We start from the raw sequence: 23,529 nt of genomic DNA on the forward strand, positions 1-23,529 counted from the left end.
CCAGCATGGAACTGACTTGTCCCCTCCGCTTTCCCGGCTCCGGGCCGATCCCTGCGGACCCCTCGGAGCAGGCGCTGTTCTCCCGGCAGGGCAGGGCGACGCGGGGAGCTCGGCTCCGGCTCCGCCACCTCCTCATCCCAGCCCCATCCCGGGAATCCTCCCTTGGGGCGCAGTAAATCCGCGGTGCCGGATGCTCTCACGCCTGCCGGTGCCTTCCCAGCCCCGGGGAGCCTGCGCCGGGCCCACCTGATGCGCCGCCTTTGCGGACATATGGTCCCTTCTCCCGGTGTTTGGTTAAGTGTGGGAGGACTCGCTGCTCTCGCTCCTGTCGCTTTTAAGCTGTTGTTCCTGCTGCTACGACCCCGCGAGCAGACGTGGCAGTTTTACAAGCAAGGCCCTGTCCCTAACAAAGACATTAGGATGTTGGTCTGCAAGAGCCGAGGCGGGAGGGATTCGCCGTGTCTGGAAGGAGCGGTCTGGAAAGGGCATAATCTAATGCAGAGGATGGAGACAAAGGCATTTTTAAGGCAGGAAGTGGTGAAAACGGGGCATGAGCTGCAGGAGGGGCAGATATGTGAGTGGGGCGGTGGGAAGGAGCCGGAGCGCGAGGCAGGAATAACCAGGAGAGCGGACGAGGCCCCTGCTCCCGGTGGAGACGTGCGGCAGGTGACGATGGAGCAGGGTGCTCCGTACTCCGATGGGGGACAGTTGTGCCAGTGGCAAGGACGAAGGGTCAGGCTGCCCCATGCAAAATGCCCACAGTTTGGTGACCACCGGAGAGGAAGGAGGTGACAACTGGGACAAGAACAACAGGTTCTTGGAGCTGTGAAGCCGGTGCCGGAGGGACCAGGGGACCGAGGGACACCAGTGCGTGTGATTCAGCGCCCATTCCCAGGGGGAAAGCAGGAGGCTGTTCCCAGTCGCGGGGCTCGAGCTGCACTTTGCGCTGCTGGCTCCTTCCTCGCTCGGCTTTTCCAGCACTGGATGTGCCTCCCGGCTTGTTTGCTTGCAGGGATTTCAGTTGTTTTCTATTTTAGCTTGTGACCCCGCGTGCCTGCGCCGGGGCAGGCAGGCACCGTTTGAAAGCCGCCACTTGGCGGCAACAACTGTTCGAGTCGCGGAGCAGCACCCATCTAACCCCTCTTTTCACACACTCGGAGCTTCCCAAACATTAACCTTTGGATTAAAATTTTCCATGCTTGGTCTCTCCCCAGATGTGATGTCTGAGCTTTGGTTTGGGTTCATGTTTTTCATGTTTGCTGGGTTTGTGTTATGGGAGAATGAAAGAAATACTTTTCCCATTAAAAAAAAAATCGCAGCCTCCATTTTTTTTTTTTTTAATTCGAAGATGCACCAAAAATGGTTGAAATGTGAAACTTGGGGCTGAAGATGATGAGTTTGGCTGCATGGCCCCGCTGTCCCTGCCGCAGGTGCCCTGCAGCCCAAGGTAGAGCAGATTCACAAGAGCCTTCGTGAGACTTGGGCTGAGAAACTGCAGGTTTGGAGGCGGGCGAATGGGGTTTTTTTAGGTTTTGGCCAAAAAAAACGCAACAAAACAAGTTGTTTTTCAGGCTCCGCGTGCAGGATCTCGAGGCGCCGGGGCCGCGCGGGCTCCCGAGCGCGGTGAGTCGGGCGCTGCCGCCAGCCCCCTGCTCTGCACACAGTGACATCGGGAGGGGACTGCGCGGGGGGACAGTGACCCCGTGGTGGCAGTGCCGTGTGCTGGGCCTCCGGGCAGCCCCGTTGTTGCTCCCACCGTTTCTCTTGCAGGAAAAACGGAGGCTTCACCCTGTTTCACGCAGCAGCGGCTGCACCTTTTAGCACCCCGGAGCCAAACGCTTCGGTCCTGCTGTTGCCACCTCCTTGCGAATTCAAGGGCCGCCTCGGGCACACTGAGACACTTTGCATTTCCCCGGGTTGACTTTTTTTCTCTTTCTTGTCTGGCTGCAGCACCCCCGCGCTCCGCTCCAAGTCTGCGCGCTGCTCATCGGGTGGGGACCTGCTCTGTTCACACCAGTGCTCGTAATGTCTGGCCTGCAGCTCTGCCAAAGGCCGAAATTGGCTCTCCGTCCGTGGCTGGATTGCAAGGACAGCGCTAGATGGAGGGTGGAGTGAGCGAATACCCCTCTCTTCCTACTGGGCTTTCAGGAAATGTCTCTAATGCAGCTGTAAGTGTGAATGAAGTCAAAAGGATGGAGCGGTGCCCCCGCTCCAGCCCACCCCACTCGTCCGGGCCCATCCAGAGTCCCCACCCTATTGTTCTGGTCGAGCTCCTGCGTTTCGGGCAGGGGCCCCGGCGCTCGGCGCCCGCTCCCGGGAGGAGGAGCCCTGCCGAAAACAAAGACGCGGCGAATAGTTTTTCCCGTGCTCGTCCGGGTTCCAATTCCTCCTTCCCTTTCCTAGGTGTGTTTGCAGCTTGGAGCGAGCGACTCTGAGATACGGGCCATTAATCATGTGCCAGAATTGCTGAGCGTTCAGCGGTGAGAGCGCGTTCGCCGCTTCCTCAGAGGCAGGGCGGGATCCGCACGGGCCGGAGCGCCGCTCCGCTTCGGAACGGCCCCTCTCTGGGAAGCCAGGGAAGCGTGTCCCGCTCGGAGCAGCCCCTCCGCAAAGAGGCCACGGGGCTTTCGGGCGCACGGCGACTCCTCACGTCATTGGGAGTCCCCTAAGTGGCAGCATTTCGCTGCACAGCAAAACGCAGCGTCTGGCCCTCTCCGGAGCGGCCGCTGGAAGCGGCGGGAGCTTCCCGCGCTGGCCATTCCTGCCTCCAGGATTGCTGATATCTCTGGTGCCGCAGCCGACCCCGCCACGGGGGCATTTTCCTGCATTGCCTCCCATATCCCCATGGGATTTGTGAGGGAATTCGGGCACAGCGCAGCAGAGGAGCTGACGGTGGCGGTTCCTCCCCGCGCACAAGCTGGCCTGGGCACTGCTCTCCAGCCTTCCCATGGTCTTTGCTTGTCATTTCCAAAAAAATCCTCTGGTTGTTTCCATTGTTTCTCCTGGTGGAGAGGTGCCCTCGACCGCCCCGGCAGTGCCCATGTGCCAGCGGGGCACATGGAGCAGCACTGGGCAGGTTGGGTTGATGTAGTTGGCTCTGGTTGGGACAGCAGAGGTTTTGCCTCCCGTAGCCCTGGTCAGGTGTCTGCACTGATGTGCAAAACATTTGCTCCGTGTGCGCTGTTGCAGCATTCCCAGGGGATAGCGGGATGCACAAGCAGCCCGGGAGCGCTCGGGAGCGCTGCCAGGCTCTAAGGACAGGGCAGGGGCTCGAGTGCCCTTCGGGGACAGCAGCGTCATCCGAGGGGTGTCTCCCGCTTCCGCTGGAATCAGTGGGGCAGGCGTCTGATTTGTGTCCTAGACTAAAAAGGCTGAAGGAAACGAAGCACCCGCAGCTGATGGAATAACACGGGGCCCGACCGGAGCCGCGCACGCACGTCAGCTCCGATTCCAGGCCGTCCTCCCCATAACTCCCCCACGCGCCGGGTGACAGCCCAGGGACCCTCCAATCTGCTCTTCCTCTCCCCGTGAATTCCCTTGCCATGGGGGACTTAGGAGACACCTTTTAGGGTGTTTGTTTGCTTGTGTTTTTCCGGCCTTCCCTGAATTCAGAGCCGTTCGGCCCCTGAGAGCAACCGCTATAACCAGTTTCCCTAGAGCGGGATCCCAGTTGGGCAGGTCGGGATCGTGACTCTCTGAGAATTACTTGCCTTTGAGGAAGTGAAAATGCAGGCGGGGTGGCTGCAAGCAGCAGCCAGGTGGGAACTGTGCTGCTTCGGGGGCTTTTAGTGGTTTTTATTGAACAGTCTCCTTAGGCTCAGAAATCCCAGGTTTCCTAAAAGAAGAGGAGAAGATTCCAAAGACTTTCATCCCAGTTCAAATATCAACCAGGGCAAGGAGCTGGGGAAGCTACAGTGGGAGCTCAGATGACATTCTCTGAAAAGCAAACTGAATATGAGTGCGAGTATGAAATGGCTGTGCCCTCTGCACGGGCTGAGCCAGCGTCTGCTCCTCTTCCTCGTCTGCACAGATTAACGAAGGCCAGAGAGGGTGAATCACAGCATCTGCCCAAGGAGCCCCTCCACTTCTGAAGCCTTTGGCACCTCTGCGAGATATTTAAATGACAGACAGACGTATAGGGATCTGTAAATACTCATTTGGTGCCAACTAAACCACAAAGAAGATACAACATTTGTGGTCCAAGGAAGTTTAAATATTTGTGGTCAAACTTAAAATTCGACATAAAACTCTCATCTGTGATGGAAAGCGTCCAGGAACTGCATGGAGAACGTATAAGCTGTGTAAACTCTCAGAAACGGCTTCCAGATTGGCTCTGCCAGGACGAGCAGAATGTTCTAGCTCTTACCTCTCCCCTCCCTGCCGCTGCCGAGGGCAGAAGTCACGTTTGCAAAGGCCTTGGTGCATCTCCACGGGTAGAAGCCCGGCACGTTCCCCATGTCACGGGCCAACGTGGTGGTTTCTGGCCTCCGCCAACATCACGCTGGAGAGGGGAGAGGCAGGCAGGGCAGAAGAGCAAGGGAAGCTCGTAGGGTGAGCTCCGTTTTGCCTTATTTTTGCCATTTTCCCGTTCTGTGCTGAGGCTTTCCGTGCACTTCCCAGCCCGCCCTCTTCTTGGCCCTCTGCTACCTTAGACATTAGTGTCCCGTCTGGTGGTACGTGAGTCACTGGGTGCCTCGGTGGGTCCAAGCACGCAGCAGTCGTCTGCATGGGGAAATCCTTGTGAAAGAGCCAACGTTATCAGCCAGGAGCGAAACGTCTGCCCTGCCCGGTGGCTGCGCACGGCGCCCTTATCTGCTCGGAGAGCGCCTGGCTCCGGTGCGGATGTGGGATCCGGAGGGGCCGAGCTGAGCTCCCTGCAACGTGTTGGCACCGCGTCCTGGGGACACGTGGGCCTGGTCACGCTCTCTTAGCAACCCACAAATGCTTTTGCTCAGGGATTTGACTGGACAGATAGAAAGTCCCGTTTTTCCCCTCAGTGCAAACAGCTTGGAGTTGGTTCTTGCCTTTTTTTTTTTTTTTTTTCGTGTCCCCTGGAAAAGGGCTGTTCCTGTTGCAAGAGCGCACAGAGATTTGCAATCTGGAAGTTGGGTTGAACATTCATCTGCTGCATTTCCCAAATTCCAAGAGCGCCGGATCCGACTTCTGGCAGGAGAGCGGCTTTTCTGGACACCGGCGGCTTTTCTGGACACCCCTGAGCAGTCGTGATCTGGAGACACTGGGGAGCAGAGCGGGGTGCGCAGGGACTGTCCTTGTCACCAGCGCCCGCGTCCCCCGGAGCTCGGGCCTCAGAGGAAGGGCAGCTGGTGTCTGCCCAGGGCAGAGCCGTCCCCTTTCCCTTACTAAGCAGTCCTCCCTTCCTCCACTGAAGAGCCTGCTAACCACTTTCTTATCTTTCTGAACTCTGCAAAACAATCTCTGGCAAGGCAGGCATCCTCCGAAATGGCAGAGGAAATAAATTCCCCCCCGTCCCCGAAAAGGAAAAGATTGGAGATTCTCACAGCTGGGACAGCAGTCCGTGCCCTGAGAAAGCTGAAGTTAGGGCCACACTGACTTCAGCGAGGATACAGACCTTGCCTTCCTCCTTGCCTAGCCAGGGACACTGGTTTGGGGACAGATTTTCAGGGACTTGTCTTCCCTGGGTAGCAGTGCCAGTAGGATCTGCAAGGGAAGAGCAGGACGGGCTCCCTCTGCCTTGTCTTGGCGTTACTCTAGTGCTTGAATTTTTGTCTCTTTTCCCCTGGGAAGTTCAGGGATGTGCTGGGAGCAGAGGAGGAACCGGAGGAGATGGCTATAATAGGGAGTCCCTGGCTGTCACTCGCGCTGTTCCTGGAGCTGTGTCACAGGCCTGCTGGAAAGCCCCGTTTCTTTTTAGCCCCTTGTTCTCCTAGCTAGCAAGTGAAACACGGGCTCCTGTGCTCAAGGCTTCACCTCAGAGAGCAGAAGTGCCCCAGCTATTTCCCAACTGTGGGAATCGCTTTTCCCAGCGCCTCGGTGCTGGAATGCAGTGGAAGCTGCGCCGGGGCGCTTGGCCGCGGGCTGCAGGGAGTGGAAGTGACTGCTTTCTCCGATGGAAATTCCTGCCGGGTTTTATTGGAGGCAACATTTTGCAATGTGGGGAAGCCTGTGGCTCTCGCTGCGCTGCTGGAGCCCTTGGCAGCGCCGCGTGAGGACACAACGCGGGCTCAGCCACCAGTCGGACGAAGCATCTCCATCGCTCTGGAGACGTCTCCTGTGCTCCGACACCTTCCCTAGGACACCTCACCCGGGCCAAAGTCACGCTTTCCTCTCACCTTTTGGCCAGTAGGAAGGGGCTGCCAGGGGTAAAATTAAATCAAGTCACTACCAGCCTCCCAGCTACCAACTGTCAGATGCAGCGTGGAGCCAATTGCTCCGTGCTGCAAATGCTGCTGCTCGCTGGAGAGGAGTTGGAGAGAGGAGCTCACAAAAGCCATTCTTCAGCGCACTTAACAGGTGAATAAAACATCAGGGCAAGTCTTTCCAAATGTCAGCGAAAGCCAAAAGCTTGGTTTGGAAACCGTTGGAAACTTTCCTCTCTGGAGCTGTGTAGCTCCTCACACTTCAGAAGAGCAGCCCTGGGCTGGCAGGTCTGCCCAGATCTCTGGGTTGTCCTGGGCACAGAAACACGAGAGGAACCTGGAGAGCTGCTCTCCATCCAGAGTCACTCTTTCTGATGACTTCAGCGCTGGCTTTTCCAGCAGGAACTGCTGTAGTCACACGGGTTCCTGCAGTGCTCTTGGATGCGTTTTGGGATGGACAAGCAACTTTCCTGTCCCCTGGTAAGTCGTGACCAAGGAAGGGAGGATTTGAGAGGAGCTGCTTGTGTTGAGGATCTGGAGGAGCTCTGATGTGTTCCCTAGGGCAGTGCCGGGCTGTGCTATGACACTAAGGGGTGTAAACTGGGACCAGTGGCAATGTAGGCTTTCCATGAAGAGTTTTAGGTTTCTTCTGGCCGAAATCGGTAAGAATTCGCTCTGTATTCCTGCCCCACAACCACTAGGCGCCAGCCAGCGTGAGAAAACTGGCCCCTGGCAGCTCTGGGGAAGGTTGTCTGTGCTTGATGTGTCTGTGCAGGGATCCCCACCCCTGGGCAGGGGTTGTCAAGAACAGACCCAAATCCCCAGAAGCGCTCGCAGCTCCCTCAGCATCGCGGATGTATCTCGTCTTGGTGTCCCATGGCTGTGAACAGCACCAAGCACCAGTATCTTGAGTGCGGGTTGATGACCTGCAAGGTAAGAGTGGGTGTAGGCTGCCCTGGGCTTCCCCTGAGTGTATCTGACGTCTGAGAGTGAAAATTGGCTTCCTTGGCTAGGACCTGCCTTGTCCCCGGCTCTGCACCTACGTGTCATGTGCGCCTCTCCTCTGCGTTGCTGTGGCAGACCCTGGTGGTGGCAGACAGCCGGGCCCCTTCCATCCTGCCTTCCAGCTTTAGAGGCCAGTCAAAACTGTAGCCGAGCTACGTATCCGGGGTTGGAAAGATGGAAGTGTTTGGCAGACTGTGAGCACATCTGCTCCGTTGACTCGGCCGAGTCCATGGAGAGCGCAGGGCTGGAGCTGTGCCTCTCCGCAAGGCTCAGTGCACCAGGAGACACGTTTGGCCAAGATACTGCCTGCGCTCTCTCTTCGAGGAGCTCCTATTTTTCACATAAATAGGTTCTCCAGCAATGGTTACGGGGAAGAGCGATGGGAATGGTGCTTCTGAGCTTCTCTGTCGTCCCTGGGCACGTTGCCATGCACCCCACTCTGCTGTGGTGGAGCGTCGGATACGGATGCGGTGCAGCCTTTCCCCATCCGCGGAGCCCGCTCCGGTCGCAGGCTCCTCTGGGCTGGCTCCGTGTCCCTCAAGACCAAGAGGGTCTTGGTTGTGACCAAGATTCGTCACAACCAGAAGTGCCCAGCGTGGGGCTGCGTTGCAGCCACCGTTGCTCTTTTTGCATGAGCTCGTGGCACTAAAACCCTTCAGGGATGACACCAAACCGAGCTCTTCCCTTCGCTCTCTTCCTGCAACTTGCTGTTCTCCCCTTTGCTGCTCTGTGCCAGCTCCCGAGGAGTGGAAAAGGAGGCATGGGGCATTTGGAGGCATTTAGCCATGGCCTCAGTAAATGTTTTAATGCAGTCAATAGAAATGTTTCAGCTGGGCTGGTAGACACTTCGTGGTTTAAATTGTTTGGAGCTAACTTGCTTTAAGCATAAATCAGCTACTCCAACCAAGCCCTGTTTAAATCGATGTGGCAAAAACAGTGTTATCTCCGTGCTGGATCCTGCTTTAGCTTGGCTGCGGCTCTAATTCCTATCCCTTTCCCATCTCCAACTCTGGGATGGGATCTCTCCGTGCTATGACTCAAGCTTCTCATGTCCTTTTCCCCTTCTGAATCCAGCTGTCGGGATGTGCTCGTGTCTCCCCCTCACACAGAGAACACTGGGATGAGAGCGGCGGCCCATGCTCCAAGTAAACCCTTCTCCGGAGCCGCCTGCCTGCTACTTGCTGGGGCGGGATAAGGTTTTGCAGGAGCCCCTGGGATCCCTCCCCGTTGGGTTGGGTCCCTCTGCCCCAGACCGAGTCCCTCGTTGGAGGTGGCCGGTCGCGGTGTCCCCTGGCCGGCTGGCCGGGCCGTGGGCGGCTCTGCGGAGCGTGTGGCCTCGCCGAAGGAGCCCGCGTTCCTGCCTGCCGGTTATTTGCTCTTCAGGGCGCTGCGTAAAATTAGCAAGTTGTAAAAGTTGATGGAAGGCGGCGGTGGCTGCGACAGCGACGTGCTTTGCTGCGGGAAGGCCGTGCACCGAGCAGCGCGGCTGGCGCTGCCCGTGGGGACCCACCAGGGTTCCTGGGGACCCACGGTCACCCCGCCAGTGTCCCCAGAGCCTGAGCAAGACACCCCTGCAGGTGCCCCCAGAGCCTGAGCAAGTCGTTTCCTTGCCCTTAAACCTCCTGGGAGACACGCGCTGTCTTCAGGGCTGCCTCTGCTTGAGACCGGGGCTGGCCAGTCCCTGTATAAATAGCAGCACCCGGCGTCTCTGGAAGCTTTTGCTTTATCTCAAAACGTCTGTGGGGGAAAACAAGGTGAGAGCCACTGAGGGCAGCAGCCCTGGAGCTGGGGTTGGACCTCAGGACCCTCCTGGGGCTCCGATCTCGGCTTTCCGAAGGTTTGTAGCAGGTAATGGGGATGGATTGTCCGATAGCATTCCAACCACAGAGCAGCTTTTGATGCTGCAGCAGCTGGCGCAGCTAATGCGCAGCCCACGGGGTCTTTACAGGCACTTAGCGCGTGTTAATGTGTGTCCTGCTGGGGCCGAGGCACCGATCGGGATGGCAACGTGCGGCCTGCAGATTAGCAGCCGGCGCGCTAACGAGCCCGCGCCGCGGCTGGCACTGCCTTCGGCGCTGAGCGCGTCCGCTGCAGCGTGAGATCGGCTCGCCGGGCGCCGCGGGCGCTCCCGGCACTGCGGAACCGAGCCCGGGTCACGGCGGAGGGCACCCGACCACTTCAGCAATTCTCGGTTTCGGTTTTCCTTTGCGAGCGCCGCCTGCGTGTCAGGCCCGTTCTCACCGCCGGGTTTTCGGTTCCTGCTGTCTGCTGGCGCTCCGCGGCCCCGTCACCGAGCGCGTCACCCGCATTTCACTCGGTGCTTGGCCTTTCCCTCCGGAGGCTCCGGGCGGCTCCTGGAGCCCCCCGCTCCCTGCTGTGGCCTCCCCGGCTCGGGGATGCGGTGCGAGGCCTTGGGCACCGCGGCGTGCTGCGGGCACTCGCCTTCCCATCCCGAAACGGGAAGTTTCTCCGAAGCAGGTTGCCGCACGTCACGCAAGGCCCCGCTCCGACGTTGGAGCTCCCTGGTGCCAGTCGCAGGTCACTGCTTTCCCAGCCTCTCCGTGGCCGGGCTCCCCTGGGCCAGGCTGCCTTCGGGAGCGCCGGCGCCCGCGGCTCTGGCACGTCCTGCGGGAGCCGGGCTCCGTCCTGCGGCTGCACGTGACAGGGATGCTCGGAGCATTTGCTCTTTCCCTGTTTTTCATTCATGTGGGCTGGAAAAATGTGTTCATGAGACAAGTTACTGTGGCATTATGTCATGGGCCTTCGGCTGGGCTCTTTCCCCCCGAGCAGATGAGCCGAAGGCAGCACCAGGCTGCGCTGGCTTGGCCGGGGATCTCTTGTTTCCTAGCTGGTTCTTTGGCATGGGAGAAGGGAGGGAACCTTCCTGGCCTTATCCCCAAGGCAGCTGGGGGAAAGGAGCCCTTCTGCAGTACGTTTGATCGGTCCCAAGCCAGGAGTCTCCAGTCGTCAAGATTTAAGTATTTGCTGGGCAGACACCGCTGCGTCGCCCTTCATGCACACACAGCGAAAACACCGGGGTCCTGAGCTAGAGGCAGCTGCATTTAGGGCTAGAGGTGCCCCGAGAAATCCCTTGGGAATGGTGTCAGGAAGGAGAGCTGATCTCTTTGGCAGATACGAGGCTGCAGCCGCACAGCCTGGGGTCCCCGCAAGCGCAGGCTCTGCGCCGTAGTCTGGCTCCAAGCGAGGGCCGAAACCCCCGGGAACGAGGAAAGTTCCCGGCAGCCCAACCTCCCCCTGGGCTGCTGTTCCCCTCGCCGCGTCCCCAGCTCCGTCCCACACGGATTCCCGGAGCATCCAGCTCCCTCGCTCCCGGCATCCCTCGCCGATGGCAGCCGCCCGGCCCGCGCCGCCTCTCGCCCGCAGCACCGGCCTCCCGGCGGGAGGTAGGAGCTGGTTTTCCCTTCCCCTCCGCGTGCCGGTCGCCCGGCTCCAGGAGGCACCGGCGGAGGCGAATCCGGCTCCTCTTATGTAAGGGTGCCTCGTGCAGGCAGTAGCTGGGGTGGGAGGTTGGAGGTCGCAGCAGGGTCAGGTTTTTGACACGCACTGCAGAGACACGGCGGTTAAAATTAGCCCGCCGAGAGGAAGCTGGCAGCGCTGTGGAAGAGCAGAAGTTTCCTCTCACGGCAGCCTGGTGCGGCGGGGCCGCGACACGGGCCACTGCCAGCCCCACGGCACCGGCCCGCTCGGGGACAGGCCGCTGTCACACGAGACGAGGCCCAAACCGGAGCCCTCGGAGGCGTCAACGTGAACTTCATACCCTGCTTTTTAGCACGTTTAGCCCCGTTTGCTGACTTTCCAAGGTGGTACCCGTCAAGGGGAGGCATCGGAGCAGAGTCCCGCTGTGGCCCAGGTGGAGGCCAGCCCCACGCACACCGGGGCCACCTGGGCAGCAGGCTCCCACACTCTGGAAGCTCCATCTGGGAACCTCGTTAATGGGATAATTACCCGTGTTACTGAGTCGCCTGCTGGCCGGATCAGTCCCAGCCCTCCCGGCTCCCCGGGCGGTCGGTCGGGCTCCTCATGGTGCTCTGCTTTTGCAAAACGCCCCCAGGCACCGGCTCTGAGCTGCCCTATCCCTCCGCGGCCTCCCGAGCCCTCCGGCTTTCCCGCTTTTTTTAGCTGAAACGAAACAGCGAGGCCGGCCACATCATTTGCCTCCCGCTTGGGCAGGACTTCCCCTGTGTCGGTGGCGCTGGGAAGGGGCAGGCTGACCCCAGCAGCCGGGTGGCCCTGGGGACACGGCGAGGGCAGCACCGCTCCGTGAAAACTGCAGCAATCGGCGCTGGATGTGCCTGACCTTGCCCTCGCCTGCCTCCCTCTCCCTCGGGACACCGGGCTAGGAAGCATGGGCAGATCCCTCCCATCCCTGTTGGAAAGCCGAGGGGAATGCGGAGGGTGCAGGGCCGGGCTGTCTGCGTGCTGCCAGGCCGTACGGCCCCGCGCGTTTCCCTCTGGCTGCTGCCCGTCCGCCTCCCTTTTGCACTGACTTTGTTTTCCTTTCCCTCTCCCCAACCCCCTCGTCCTCACCCTGTAGGTTATTGCAGCCGACTGCAAGAGGGTCACAGTTCTGAAGTATTTCCTGGAAGCCCTTTGTGGACAAGAAGAGCCTTTGCTGGCATTCAAGGGTGGAAAATATGTGTCAGTGGCACCCGTCCCAGACGCCATGGGAAAGGAAATGGGAAGCCAAGAGGGAAAACAACTGGAAGATCAGGTACCGTGCGGGAAGAGCGCGCCTCGGTGAAGGAAGAATCACCCCTGTGGGGCCCAGCCTCTGCCTGCCCTGCAGCTCCCGCTATTTATAGCCAGCCTGGCTGCGTGTGCGTTTTATGGAGGGGAAGAGGGGGGTAAATGGTGCACAGCCCTCGTCTCCCGAGTGTACTTTGCTCGTGCCCTTTCCTGCCAGTCCAAGCCATGTGCCTCTATCTCGCGCGCCGCTATGAGTTCCAGATGCTGCTTTTTAATGCTCGGAGGGGGGAGCGAGCTTTAATAACGTGCAGCGCTGCGGCCCTGGGAGAGGAGGTGGGCGAGGGGGTGTCAGGGTTCAGCCCCGGGATCAAGTTTATAGCCATGGAGCTCGCTGCGGCAGAGGCCCGAGCTCCAGCCTCCAGCACACGTACAGGAAGAGCTGACATTGGCGCCCCGTCCCTCCCCTGCCTCTCACATCCTGATGTGATTAAGGAATTCAACTCTTGTTTTTCTGCCCTTGCTTGTTCCTGTAGGCCTTGCTTCACTCCAGGCTCCGTGTGTGTGTTTAAGGGCCCTGCCAACCGCTCTGCAGGTTGACTCTTTTCTTGTGTTTAATCTTGCAGTTTGAAAGGCCAAGGAAACAGTAGAGAAGGGCAGAGGCTTTTGGAGCGGGGAGCTGGGTGGCCCAGCTCTGCCCGGCCTCGCTCCAGGCACCCGCATCCCGGAGGCGCGGAGCCGGATGAGGGGATGTCCCACGCTGGCCTCCCCTCTCCCGGTGCCGTGGGGCCTGCAGTGTGTGTCCCAGTGTGCCCAAAATTGCTGGCACTAAAAGAGCCCTGGAGCAAGAAGGTGCTTGGCACCCTCCTAGCGCTCAGAGCCCTGGCAGATGGCTCCAGCCAAGCAAGGGGCAGGTTTCAGGTGTGTAGGGGCTCAAAACAAAACTCTAAGCAGCAAAAGATCCCACCGTAAGGGGGGACCTGGACCTGGATCCCCTGTCCTCATTGGGAGGCTGTGCGGGAAGTTTTCAGGCTGACCCTGCTGTAAGTGTCTCAGGGTCTTTGGGTTCCAGCAGTGTCACAGATGGGGACAGTCCCGCTCCCTGGAGCTTGCTGGATCGGACTGTCCCGTTGGCTCTGGGCAGGAGCACGAGCTGGAGGAGAGCTCCCCTTGGCCAGTCCCTGCAGCCACCGCTGGGCTGTGGGAACCTCTCCAGGAGCTCCTTGCGTAACCCTGGAGCTTCCTCCTTGGGGTCCGAGCTCCCGCCTCGCCAGCGTGACCACCCGGGAGCCCTGGCAAACGTTTCCCAAGCCGAAACACCGCAGCAGATCTGCAACTGACAGGAACTCCTCTCTGACGCCCACGTGCATCTCCGTCCCCCTCTCAGCATCCCCCTTGCCGTCCTGGGAGAAGGAAGTGACTTTGAGGGCTCCATCTTCCTCCTTCCCATGGCTAGCAAGTCACAAGGAGAGAAAAGTTGTTGGGTTCTGCGGCCAGGCATGTGTGGGGCCGAGGGAACTGATTGGGTCTATAGACATGGAGTGCAAGGATTGTTTAAATACAGCCCAAAGTCTCCCTGCAGCCCACCTGGGGCTTAAAGCAGGTCCTTCTGGTGGACCTGCAGGTTCTCCTGAGAACTTCTCCAGCGCCATCGTAGCCCTTTGATTTTTTTTCAAGGACCTCTTAGGGAGAGCAGTGACTGCTCTGGGTTGTGGTAGATCCCCAGCTGGACACCAGCCACCACCTCCTGCCTGCCCATGTCCAGGGCATTTGCACACCTAAGGACAGGTCAGCTCTGAATTCACCAGGAGCAGAAGCAGCAGGGTCCACACTGGGATCTCCAGGGTACAGGCAAAGTGCAGAGGGGCTGGAAACATCCCACTGGAAAGAGCTGAGGGAAAGTCACTACATGCAGTTTACCTAGGAGGGGGTGAGGATGTAACATGGGCCAGAAGCAGCTGTACAGGTAGGAGGTTGGAGAGCAAGGGACCCTTAAGTGTAGCAAAGACCGGGTTCCCAGCCAGAGGCAGCCTGACAAAAGCAGACTAGAAGTAGGATGCAAATGTTAACAGAGGAAGTAATTAACATTGAAATGACTGACCTCGAGACGTAGCGGATTCTCCAGCACGTAGGATTTTCAAATCAAGGTTGAGTGTCTCTTTCTAAAACATCTGTTCCAGCTCAGCTTGAAGTTTTGGGGTGTGTGCGGGAATCTTCTGGCCTGTTCTGAGATCAAAACGGAGAACTGGAATTGGCTCTTTGCTCCCCTGAGATCATGGATCTGAGCTTCCTCTCGGGATGATGGGCTTGCGTGTCCAGCCTCTAACGAGGCAGCGGTACCGCAGCAGCCCTGCAAAACCTGGGTGCAGACAGGGGAAGAAAAATGGCCTTTGCTTCTAGGGGTGTACAAGACAGGCAAGGCACGGAAATAGGGAAACACCATGCTCCCCATTTTATAGAACTGAAGCCTATAAAGCATCAGGGACTTGCCCGAGGCTGTGGAAGGAGTTTTCCAAAAGTAGGAAGAGTTGTTTTTTGGAACAGCTCTGAGCAGGGCTGTCCTTCCCCTACCTTGTCACTGTCATCCCTAGCCCGTTACCTTGTGTCTCATCTTGTCACGACGTGGATGTTGACTGCCTATTTATTTTGCTTGCTTCTTTGGGATATTTAGAAATGGTCACCCATCAGCAGGGGGGAATGGACAGCCATGCACAGCAGGGATGTGTCTGCTGGAAAGGGAAGAGCAGTGCGAGCAGAGTCCCTGCCACCAGCATCCTTTACAGTTACTTCTCCCTCCGTTTTGTCTCTATGCATTTCCTGGAAGAAGGAAGATGATGTCCTGATTGAGGCATTTGAAGATGATTCTGAGGCTGAAGGCAGCGGCGGAGAGTTTGACATCAAGGAACTCAGAGCCAAGAAGCAAGCACTGGCCAGGAAAGTAGCTGAGCAGCAGCGTCGCCAAGACAAGATTCAGGTAGGATGGGGTGTGCGGCTGCAGCGAGCGCGTCCATCCGCCGTCTGCCCGAGGAGCTACTTTGCTTTTGTACTTGGGCTGATCCTGTCTCACTCTCTTGGTGGTACTCAGGTGTTTCTTGCCATGCTTCCGAAGTGGTGGCCTCTGGGAATGTCACATAGGCACCTTGAACTCCCCAGGGGCAGGTGCTCTATGCTGCCTCTTTGAAACCCAGCTGCAGCCTTAGCTTTGGCTTCGGTGGACAGGGTCAAATGAGTGTTGCTGAATCACCCCAAGGGTGGGACCCTTACGCCGGGGTCAGCCCTGCCCTCCCAAGCCCTGAGCTAAGTGTGTCAGGGACTCTGGGGAGCCCTCTTGAACTGGGGCACCCCTTCTGCATGGAGCAGCACCCCAGGGAGCCCGCTGATGTCTGCAGTGCTGCATGTACCAACTGTCCCCTGACTGGGACACGGTCACTGCAATGCTGAGGCTGGCTGAGAAATCAGCTTTCTTGTGCAGCAGGGCACGGGCAGACAGGGGAGAGGGTGGGACACGAGCAGCAGAGTTCATGTGAGAGTCAGAGGCAGGAAAAATCGGCTGCAAACGGCTCTTGCCATCGGAGCACTGACTGCAGAGCGTGTTCCGCTGCTGCCATCGCCATGGGGGAGAAGAAGGGGATGCAGAAGGGGATGCAGGTGATCCCACCCTGGCCCCAACCCAATCTCAGGACGTTTCCCAGTGGGAAGCAGTGACCTAAACTGGTCGCGCTGGGAGCAGATGCCTGGCTGTGCATGCTGTTGCTTTAAGAGCAGACTCACATGCATGGCTGTTGGCTGCCTTGCTCCCTCTCAACCCCTCTTCCTCCAGCCTCGCAGCCCAGATGAGGATTTCTCAGCAGAGGAAAATTCTCCCTGGCTCCCCTCCCCCTCACCTCCGCCCTCTCTAATGCCCAGGGCCCTTCACTTCCATAATTCTTCATTTTCCAGCCTTGAACGTAAGCCAGACACATCTGTCTGGCCATATGCGTGAACTCTACAGTGTGTGCCGAGGTGGTTGTAAAACAGGGCTGCTGAAGGCCCTACTGGGAGAGCGCGCACATGTGTACCCTCCGGCTATTGGCGCCGGGCCCAGAACCACTGCGCTTCACTTTTCCAAACCCACCCCAACCTTGCAGATTTCGCCTTTTCTTTCTTCATTTGAATTTTGAGCAATTCATATCAAGGCAAAGGTATAAATTGTGCCGGGAGGGAGGGGCCGCCCCCGCAAGCAAGTCCATTATTGTTGGCAGGTACCTGGGTCACATTAATACAATAAGGAAGAAAGCAGCAGCGAACGAGTGAGAGATTGGAGAGATGGGCTGTAAATTAAAGCGGCCTGAAGCCTTCCAGCCTCCCAGGGTTGTTAAGCGGGAGGTGTAAGTAAATTCCCCACTTCCCACTGCCTTGTACAGACACAGCAAACAGGAACTGCACATGTTCAGGGAGGGCAGCGCGTGCAGATCCCGGCCCCGGCGGCCGGCCCAGCTGCAGCGGGGCCCCCGGGAGCGGCGCTGCCCGTTCTGCAGGGAGAGCAGGGGCTGCCTGGGGCGTGCGGGGTTTTCTCCCCGCGCTCCTCCCTTCCTCCCCGGCTCTGCCGGGGCCGGGGCTCGGAGAGAGGTCAGCACGAGGGTGTGGGGGCTGCACAGCTGAGAGCCGAGGTGCGCTCGGAGCCGGGGCGGAGGAGAAGTCCTTGGGGCTTTGGGAAAGTCACGCAGTGCGGAGCCGGCTGGGAAGAGCCCGGAGCGGAACACGTGCGCGGGCCCCGCTGCTCTCCCCGCCCTGGCACTGACCGGGCGGCCGCAGAAGCGGAAGGGCCCCGAGGGAAAGCGCCGCGAGCGCCCGGCTCGGCCGCGTGGGCGCCAGCTCAGCGCCGCGTCCCCGGCAACTTCCCCGTCTTGACCTGCGCCTTTCTGATCCAGAGACGCTGGGGCTCGGGTTTCCTGAGGGCTGGGGACATTCTGCTTTCTCTGTTTCACCCCGTTTCTCTAGCTCGGTGCTAGCTGCGGAGTTCAGGCTGTTGCTTTTGGGGTTTGCTCTCCCTTACGCAGGGATCAGGCTGCAGCTCCACATGTTCATCCACGTCCAGCAGATACAGCTTCTGTTCCACAGCAGAGAGCCTCAGTTCTCCCCACACAGCCACGTGGTTGTCCCGGTGTTGTGACGGGTACCCGGGCTCTCTGGGTCTGCCTCCCATGGAGAGCGGGCTCAGGGCATGCCTCCCTCTCGGCTTTCCATCATCTTCCGTGTTTCAGTGCTCTCCTGCGGGAGTTTCCCTGCTCCCTCTGTTGGCAGGGTTAGCCGTGCCCTGGGAGCCTCCTGCGGCCTCCCTGGGGCCTTGCGGAGTCGTGCTCCCTCTGCCTGCTCGGGACAGGAGTCCCCGGCCTCGCTGCGCTCCCGCCTCGTTGCTGTTGCAAGCCCTGGCCTGGTGCTTGGCTGCCTCCTGCTCCTTTGCCATTCCTGCCTCCAAGTCTTATCCTGCTCGGAGGCAGGTGGTGGGTTGGCTTCCCCCGCCTAAATCCATCATCCTCTTCCAGCAGGTTTCCTTGCACTGTCTTCCTTTCTTCGCCTCTTGCTGCTCAGCTCTTGCTGCTGCTGGAGACCATCCACTTGATGCTTGTCCCACTTCACTGCTGCTCTTCCATCACTTGCCTTTGCTCTGTGCTCAGGACTGGCACCCCGGAGGGTGGAAAGGTGGTTTCTGCTGCATCTCCTGGCTGCTGTCCCTGTCCCCTCGACCTCTGCTGCAGGCAAGCAAGTCCTGGTCTTCCTTCTGCTAGGCCGAGGCTCCCCGCATCCATGCTGGCATTTTGCAGCCTGGCTCATCTCCCTGCTCGCCTGCCTTGTGTCCCCTGGCAGGGGAAGCCCTGCTCGTGCACCGTGTCACCGTGTCACAGCTCCCAGCCTCATCCAGGGCCCTGCTCGCATGAGGAGCAGCCTCAGAGCGGGCCTGTCCTTCCTTGCCCTCCTCGGGTCACTGCCCTGGCCTGGGTGCGCACAGGGCTGTTGCTCAGACTGATGGGGAAGTTGGGGTGTGGGCAGAGCAGCCGGGGGTTGCAGGTGGTTTGTTCCTCTCCCCGCGATCGCCACGGCTGCAGAGGGAGCGGGAGAGCTCAGCTCGTTTCCTCCTCGCCCCAAAGGCAGCAGGCCGAGGGGGAGCAGAGCGGCCGGCGGGACGCAGAGCCGAGCTGCTCGCTCCCCTCGGCTGCCTGGCCCTCCCTGGCCGTGGTTTTGGGGCTCGCCGCTCTCCCCGGCGGCCCCGCTCCGCCTGCTCTGCTGCGGGCACCGCTGGCGACCCGTCCCTGCCCTTATTGTGTACCCAGAGCCACATTTCACCCCTCTGGGGACAGCAGTGCTGCGTCCGGCTCAGCTGAAAGGCCGGACACGGGCCTGGGTCCGGCCCAAACGACCAGAGGGGCCAGAGGCAGGTGGAGAAGCGGAGGCGGCAGCTCCGGAGCGGCCGGGCCGTGTCCCCGGCCAGTGCCCGGTGCTGGCCCCGCTCGCGGCTCCCCGCCGCTTGGCCAGGCCCTTGGTCCACGCTGTTCCGCGTCCCCTGTCCTTTGTGCCGCTGCCGCGCGCTGGGAGCGGTCGGGTTTCCTGCGCCGTTGAAAACATCCCACCTGAAACATAACAGGCTCTTCCTCTGGATGCTGCTATTGTTTTGCTCAGCATTACAGAAGCGGCCGAACGGGGCGGCCAGTGATGACACGTCCTCCCGAAATAGCCGCGCTCCTGTCCCTTCCGAGCGCACGGAGCGGCCGCCCCCTTAAGATGCGGCCGCTCCTTTGTGGCGGCCGCGTGAGTAACCCGCTAAATTTAGCCGGCCCCCCATTCACGCCCGCGGCGCGCGCGGGGACAATGGCGCGGGCGCACGCGCCGGCACGCACCTGCGCGGGAGCCGCGGAAGCCGCGCACCCGCCCCCGGCGGCTCCGCCGCGGCGGCCGCCCCGGCCCGCGACCAGCCCCGGGACACGTTCGCTCCTGAGGAAGAGGAGCCCCGCGGGAGGAGGAAGGCCGCGAGCGGAGCCTTCGCGCGCATTGTTCTCGGAAAAGCCGCCCGCCAGCCCCGCGGGGCGGCCGCGGGCGGCGGCGCCGGGTTTGCCCGTGCGCACGGCGGTGGCAGGCGGCGACGGCCCCGCGGGGCCGTGCGGGGTGGCCCTGTGGGACCTGTCCCCAAGGTGGCTGCTCCCTGCAGGGTTTGGCTGGAGGCCTCTTTTCCAGCCTGGCGCTGCAGGGAGGGGAGCTCGGGCGCTCCGTGTGCTCGGACTCCTGCCGTCCTGCTGTGCGTGGCGGCCGCGCTCCGGTCCCCGCCGCCGCGCTCGGCACAGAGCCTCGAGGCCCGGTTCTGGCGGGGCCCGGTGCCCTTTCCCCAACTGGAAGCGCTTGGCCGGGCGGCAGCTTCCGGGGAATCCCCCAGGTGATTCCAGCTGATGGATGAGCTGGGAATTTGGGACTGCGCGCGCAGGAGCGCCGGATCTCAGTGCTGCCACCAGCTGGGGCAGCGGAGGGAGCCGCGTCCGGCTCCCGCCGCGCTCCCGGGAGAAGCCCCCGCGCGCGGGGCAGGGGCCGGCGGCTGCCGCTGGAGCAGCCCCTGCACCGCAGGCACCGAGGGGAGCAGGAGCCGCCGGCCTCGGAGCTCCCCCCATGCGCCAGGACGCTCTACCCGGGGGCTGCAGAGCAGCTCTGACCCCCATCCGGGCTAAAATCACCCACGATTTGAGCCCCGGGGTGAAACTCCGGGGCTCGGCCGCTCTTCCCGGGGCGCCCCGCAGCGCCCGGCTCGCAGCGGGGAGCCGGAGGAGCGGGGAGGCCGGCGGCACCGGCGCAAGGGTTAAGGCGGCGCTCGCCTCCCCGTCCCGCACATGGGCTCCCTTGCGCGGCTGGCGCGGGGCCAGCGCGAGCCCGTATGAATCACAGGCCACTCCCCTCCCCCCCGAGCCCCTTGGCCAGAGGCTTCTGCAGCCTTTTACTCACACAAACAAAAATAAATCTCGCTGCTGGCCTCTGAACTCTGCAAAGGCGAGTTTCCCTCTGGCTCCCCGCGCGGGCCGGAGCTCTGCGAGGGGACTTGGCACGCTCCCCGCCGACCTCGCTCTTTCACTCCCGGCGCATCCTGTGTCCTTCTCTCACCGGGCGGCCCGGGGAGCGGAATGGGACGTGACGGCCGGCACAGGCGTCGCTCGCAGCTGCCAGGAATCGGCCGGGTACGGCCCGCCAGCGCCGCCGGGGCGAATGCCACGCGGGAAGGAGCCGCCCCCGGGGTCGCGCCCGGAGCGTCACCTGCGTCCCCGCAGAGGTGACCCCGCCGCTCGCGAGGACGGTGGGAGCCCGGGCATCGGGGACCCACGCGGGCGCGTGGACGGGGTCTCGAGCCTCACGTGGCGCCGTCGGAGGCTGCTCTGCGTCGTGGCGCTCGCCCTTCCCGCCAGCTTCCCTCAGGGCTCCGCGCTGGCCCGATGGGGTTGGCAGAACCCCAGCGTGCAGGAGCATCGCCCACGCTCCTATCCGCGCTGCAGGCTGCGTGGCACCTCCGTGGCCCCTAACCCGGAGGTCCCAGTGCCACCGGAGCGGGCAGACACCTCCCTGGCCCCAGGCCGGCCCAGCTTTCCCATCTGCCCTTCTGGGTCCATGGGAACGGCGTCCCCGGGAGCGGCGGTGCCAGGGAGAGGGTGTGAGGCATGTGGGGAAGTCTGCAGGCACTTGTGGGAGGTGGCACAGTCAGGGCGCCTTGATTTAAAGCCAGATGACAGCACTGGGAAATGGACTGAAAAACCACTTATTTCCACGGCCGCTGCCGCCTGGTGCAGCTCATGGTTCCAGGGCGCCTTCGAGGCTTTGGCACGTTGGCAGGAGGGCTCGGACCCTGAGCAGGGAGCGGAGGAGCTTCCCGCAGCATCGGGCAGAAGGGGTTGATCTTCCCCTGCCCTCCCTGGGCTGCTCCTCGTGGGTGCCGCGGGGCTTTGCGTGGGGGACACGCTCCATAGCGGTGCTGCTGCCCTGCTCCGAGGGTGACCAGTTCCTATTAGAGGCAACAAACACGAGCAAGTCCAGGGAAGCTGCTATTTTTAAGCAGAGGAAGCACTAGAATAGCAGCCTGAGTTTTTTAAGCCGCTGACTTGCTAAAGAGCCCGAGTCCTTCGATAGCATCTGAAGTAATACGTGAGCGCTTGGGTCTCTTTTTGGCAATGAGCCTTATCCAAAGGGCCAGGTACAGCCCAGAGGGGTGCTAGTAAAGCCCAGCAGACCCTCCCCACGTGCGTGAGGCCCTCTGGCCTCCTGTGGGTGCACAGGCCTCAGTCAAGGACAGTGCTTTGGGTTTCCAGGACTGGAATCCACCTGGCCTCCCAGCTGGATGTGGTCGGAAAAAGGCCCGGCATGTGCGAGACCTGGTGCAGCAGCAAGCGAGACGCAGCAGCCGCACATCCCCTCCCCACGGACCTCTCCTGCCCACGCAGGGGTCTGTGTTGGGTGGCTTTGGACATGACTCATGTCCCACACTGGTTTGTTTTTGCTGGGGAGCTGTCACCTTGAGCCACTACCCGCCGGAGTCCCGGAATCTCCCTCTTCCAGCCCCTGCTTTCTCCCCCTTCTATCGTAAGGCCAGCGGCACCAGTGCGGATCAGTCCTGGCAACCGCCAGTCGTACAGATAGGACAAATCCTGAAACACTTCTATTTGCAAGGCTGGTGCCAGGCTGTTTTCTCCAGGGCTGCCTTTTCCTGGGAAAGTCCTCCTTGGAGGCCTGCAGCGCGCGGTGCTGGGGATGTGCAGGGGGTCGGGCGCTGTGTCCTTGCTGTGGGAAACGTGCCCAGCAGCCGGACTTGTCTTCTCTCGGGGGTCCACAGGGCCGATGCCCTCCTCACTCACCCTCCATCCTCCTCCAACAGGCCGTGCTGAAGGACCAGAGTCAAGTGAGACAGATGGAGCTGGAGATCAGACCCGTCTTCCTGGTGCCGGACACCAACGGCTTCATCGACCACCTCAGCAGCCTGGCAACGCTCCTGGAGTGCAGGAAGTTCATCCTGGTGGTGCCCCTGATCGGTGAGTGGGGCCAGCGCGGGGTCCCGTCCGCCCACCGGGCGTCCCAACGTGTTGGCTCCTTCCCTCCCCGGCCACACGAGCCCTGGTGCTTATGTGGCCCGGGGCCTCGGTGAGGTTGTGTCTGCGGATGAGCCAGGCCTGGCACGAGCCGTTTGCTTTCAGTGGAGCTCGTGGAGCTCCATGGAGCTGAGTGCCTGCATCCAGCTTCTCCCTTCTTGCCAGTTTTCTGCCCGTGGCACGAAATGGGTGCCTCTCCTTGTGCTACATTTGGGGGTGCCAGGGGCTGCAAGAGGCAGGCGGGTGTTAAATGGGATTTGGAGGGAATTTTGGAGGGAGCAAGGAGGAGGAATTGTTAAACAATCAAAGCAGATAGCTTATCCCAGCTGAGCTGGGGCTTAGGCAGCCCGAGCAAATGGCCGGCCTGTGTCCCAGCGTCTCCAAGCTGCTCAAGCCCAGCCCTTCTTTTTATCCTTATAAAGCTCGCAGTAAAACAGCAAGCTGGTTCCCGTTATTGGTAAACACTCACCCTGGCAGATAACGGCTGTGCTGCTGGGTGGTCTCCCAGGGTGGCGGGAGGATTTGGTTAGATGCCTTTGCTCTGATTGTTTGATCGCTCTCTGGGCTCGAGGTAACGTTCCTCTGGCCAGTGTCGCCCGGGGGCCCCGGTGCCAACGTGGAGGGCGGCAGGAGAGGCGAGGGCAGGAGCAGGGCCAAGCGCCGCGGAGCCGCCGCGCTGCCCCCGGTCCGGCTGCAGCCGCCGGATCCCGGGGGCCGGCTCTGCTCCAAGGGCATCTCCGGGGTCTCGGCAGCGCCCGTGCCACCTCCTGGGCTGCGGCACGCAGGGGTGCCTGCCCTCCGAGCCAACGTGGGGCTTCTTTTGGGACTGCAGCAGGCTGTGCTGCCCCGGAGCAAGCGCGGGGCCATGGGCTGGCTCAGGAGGGTGCCCGGGCTCGCCGTGCCCGCGCTTTGCGCGGGGCGACGGGGAGGGAGCCGGGCGCCCCCGCGGCATCCGGGGGCTGCGGGGAGCGTGTTCGCACCTGCACGTGCTGGCGGCCTCCCCGGGGCTCTCGCTGCTTCACGCTAATCCGAACCCCGGCCAGGGCGAGCGTCTTGCAGCAGAGCTCAAAACCCTGCCAGTCCCTGAACCTGCAAAATGGGGATGTGCCCGGCCTGGCCTGGCCCGGGAGGAGCCGCGGGGACAGCACCGAGAGCTGCTGTCCCCTGTCCTGCCCCGTCCCCTGCGCCGGGGACCGCGGAGCCTCACAGCCCCGGCCTGCCAAGAGCCGCCCCTGCTTCTGCCCTGCAGCTAAACGCTCTCTGTCTGGGCAGGCTCTTCCCTGAATTCCCCTTCGTGCCCCCGGGGAGGCCATCGGAGATGAGAACAAGCGTGGGGAGGAGGAACTTGTCCACGAGCGTGGGGAGGAGGAACTTGTCCGCTGGGGGCAGAGGCCTCG

General features: G+C 61.2%; 1 protein-coding gene across 1 annotated transcript in view; it reads left to right on the top strand.

Moving 5' to 3' along the window:
• The window catches only part of SMG6 (SMG6 nonsense mediated mRNA decay factor), a 97,064-nt gene that overhangs the window by 69,511 nt on the left and 4,024 nt on the right, over positions 1-23,529 (top strand). Inside the window, exons 13-15 of the mRNA XM_088530023.1 lie at positions 11,899-12,075; positions 14,872-15,021; positions 21,922-22,075. Coding sequence (XP_088386149.1) covers positions 11,899-12,075; positions 14,872-15,021; positions 21,922-22,075 — 481 coding nt within the window. The remainder of the gene's footprint in view (positions 1-11,898; positions 12,076-14,871; positions 15,022-21,921; positions 22,076-23,529) is intronic.

This window comes from Tinamus guttatus, unplaced genomic scaffold, assembly GCF_059628265.1.
Source record: "Tinamus guttatus ecotype Peru unplaced genomic scaffold, ASM5962826v1 Tinamus_guttatus_pri_ptg000356l, whole genome shotgun sequence".
Taxonomy (NCBI): Eukaryota; Metazoa; Chordata; class Aves; order Tinamiformes; family Tinamidae; genus Tinamus; species Tinamus guttatus.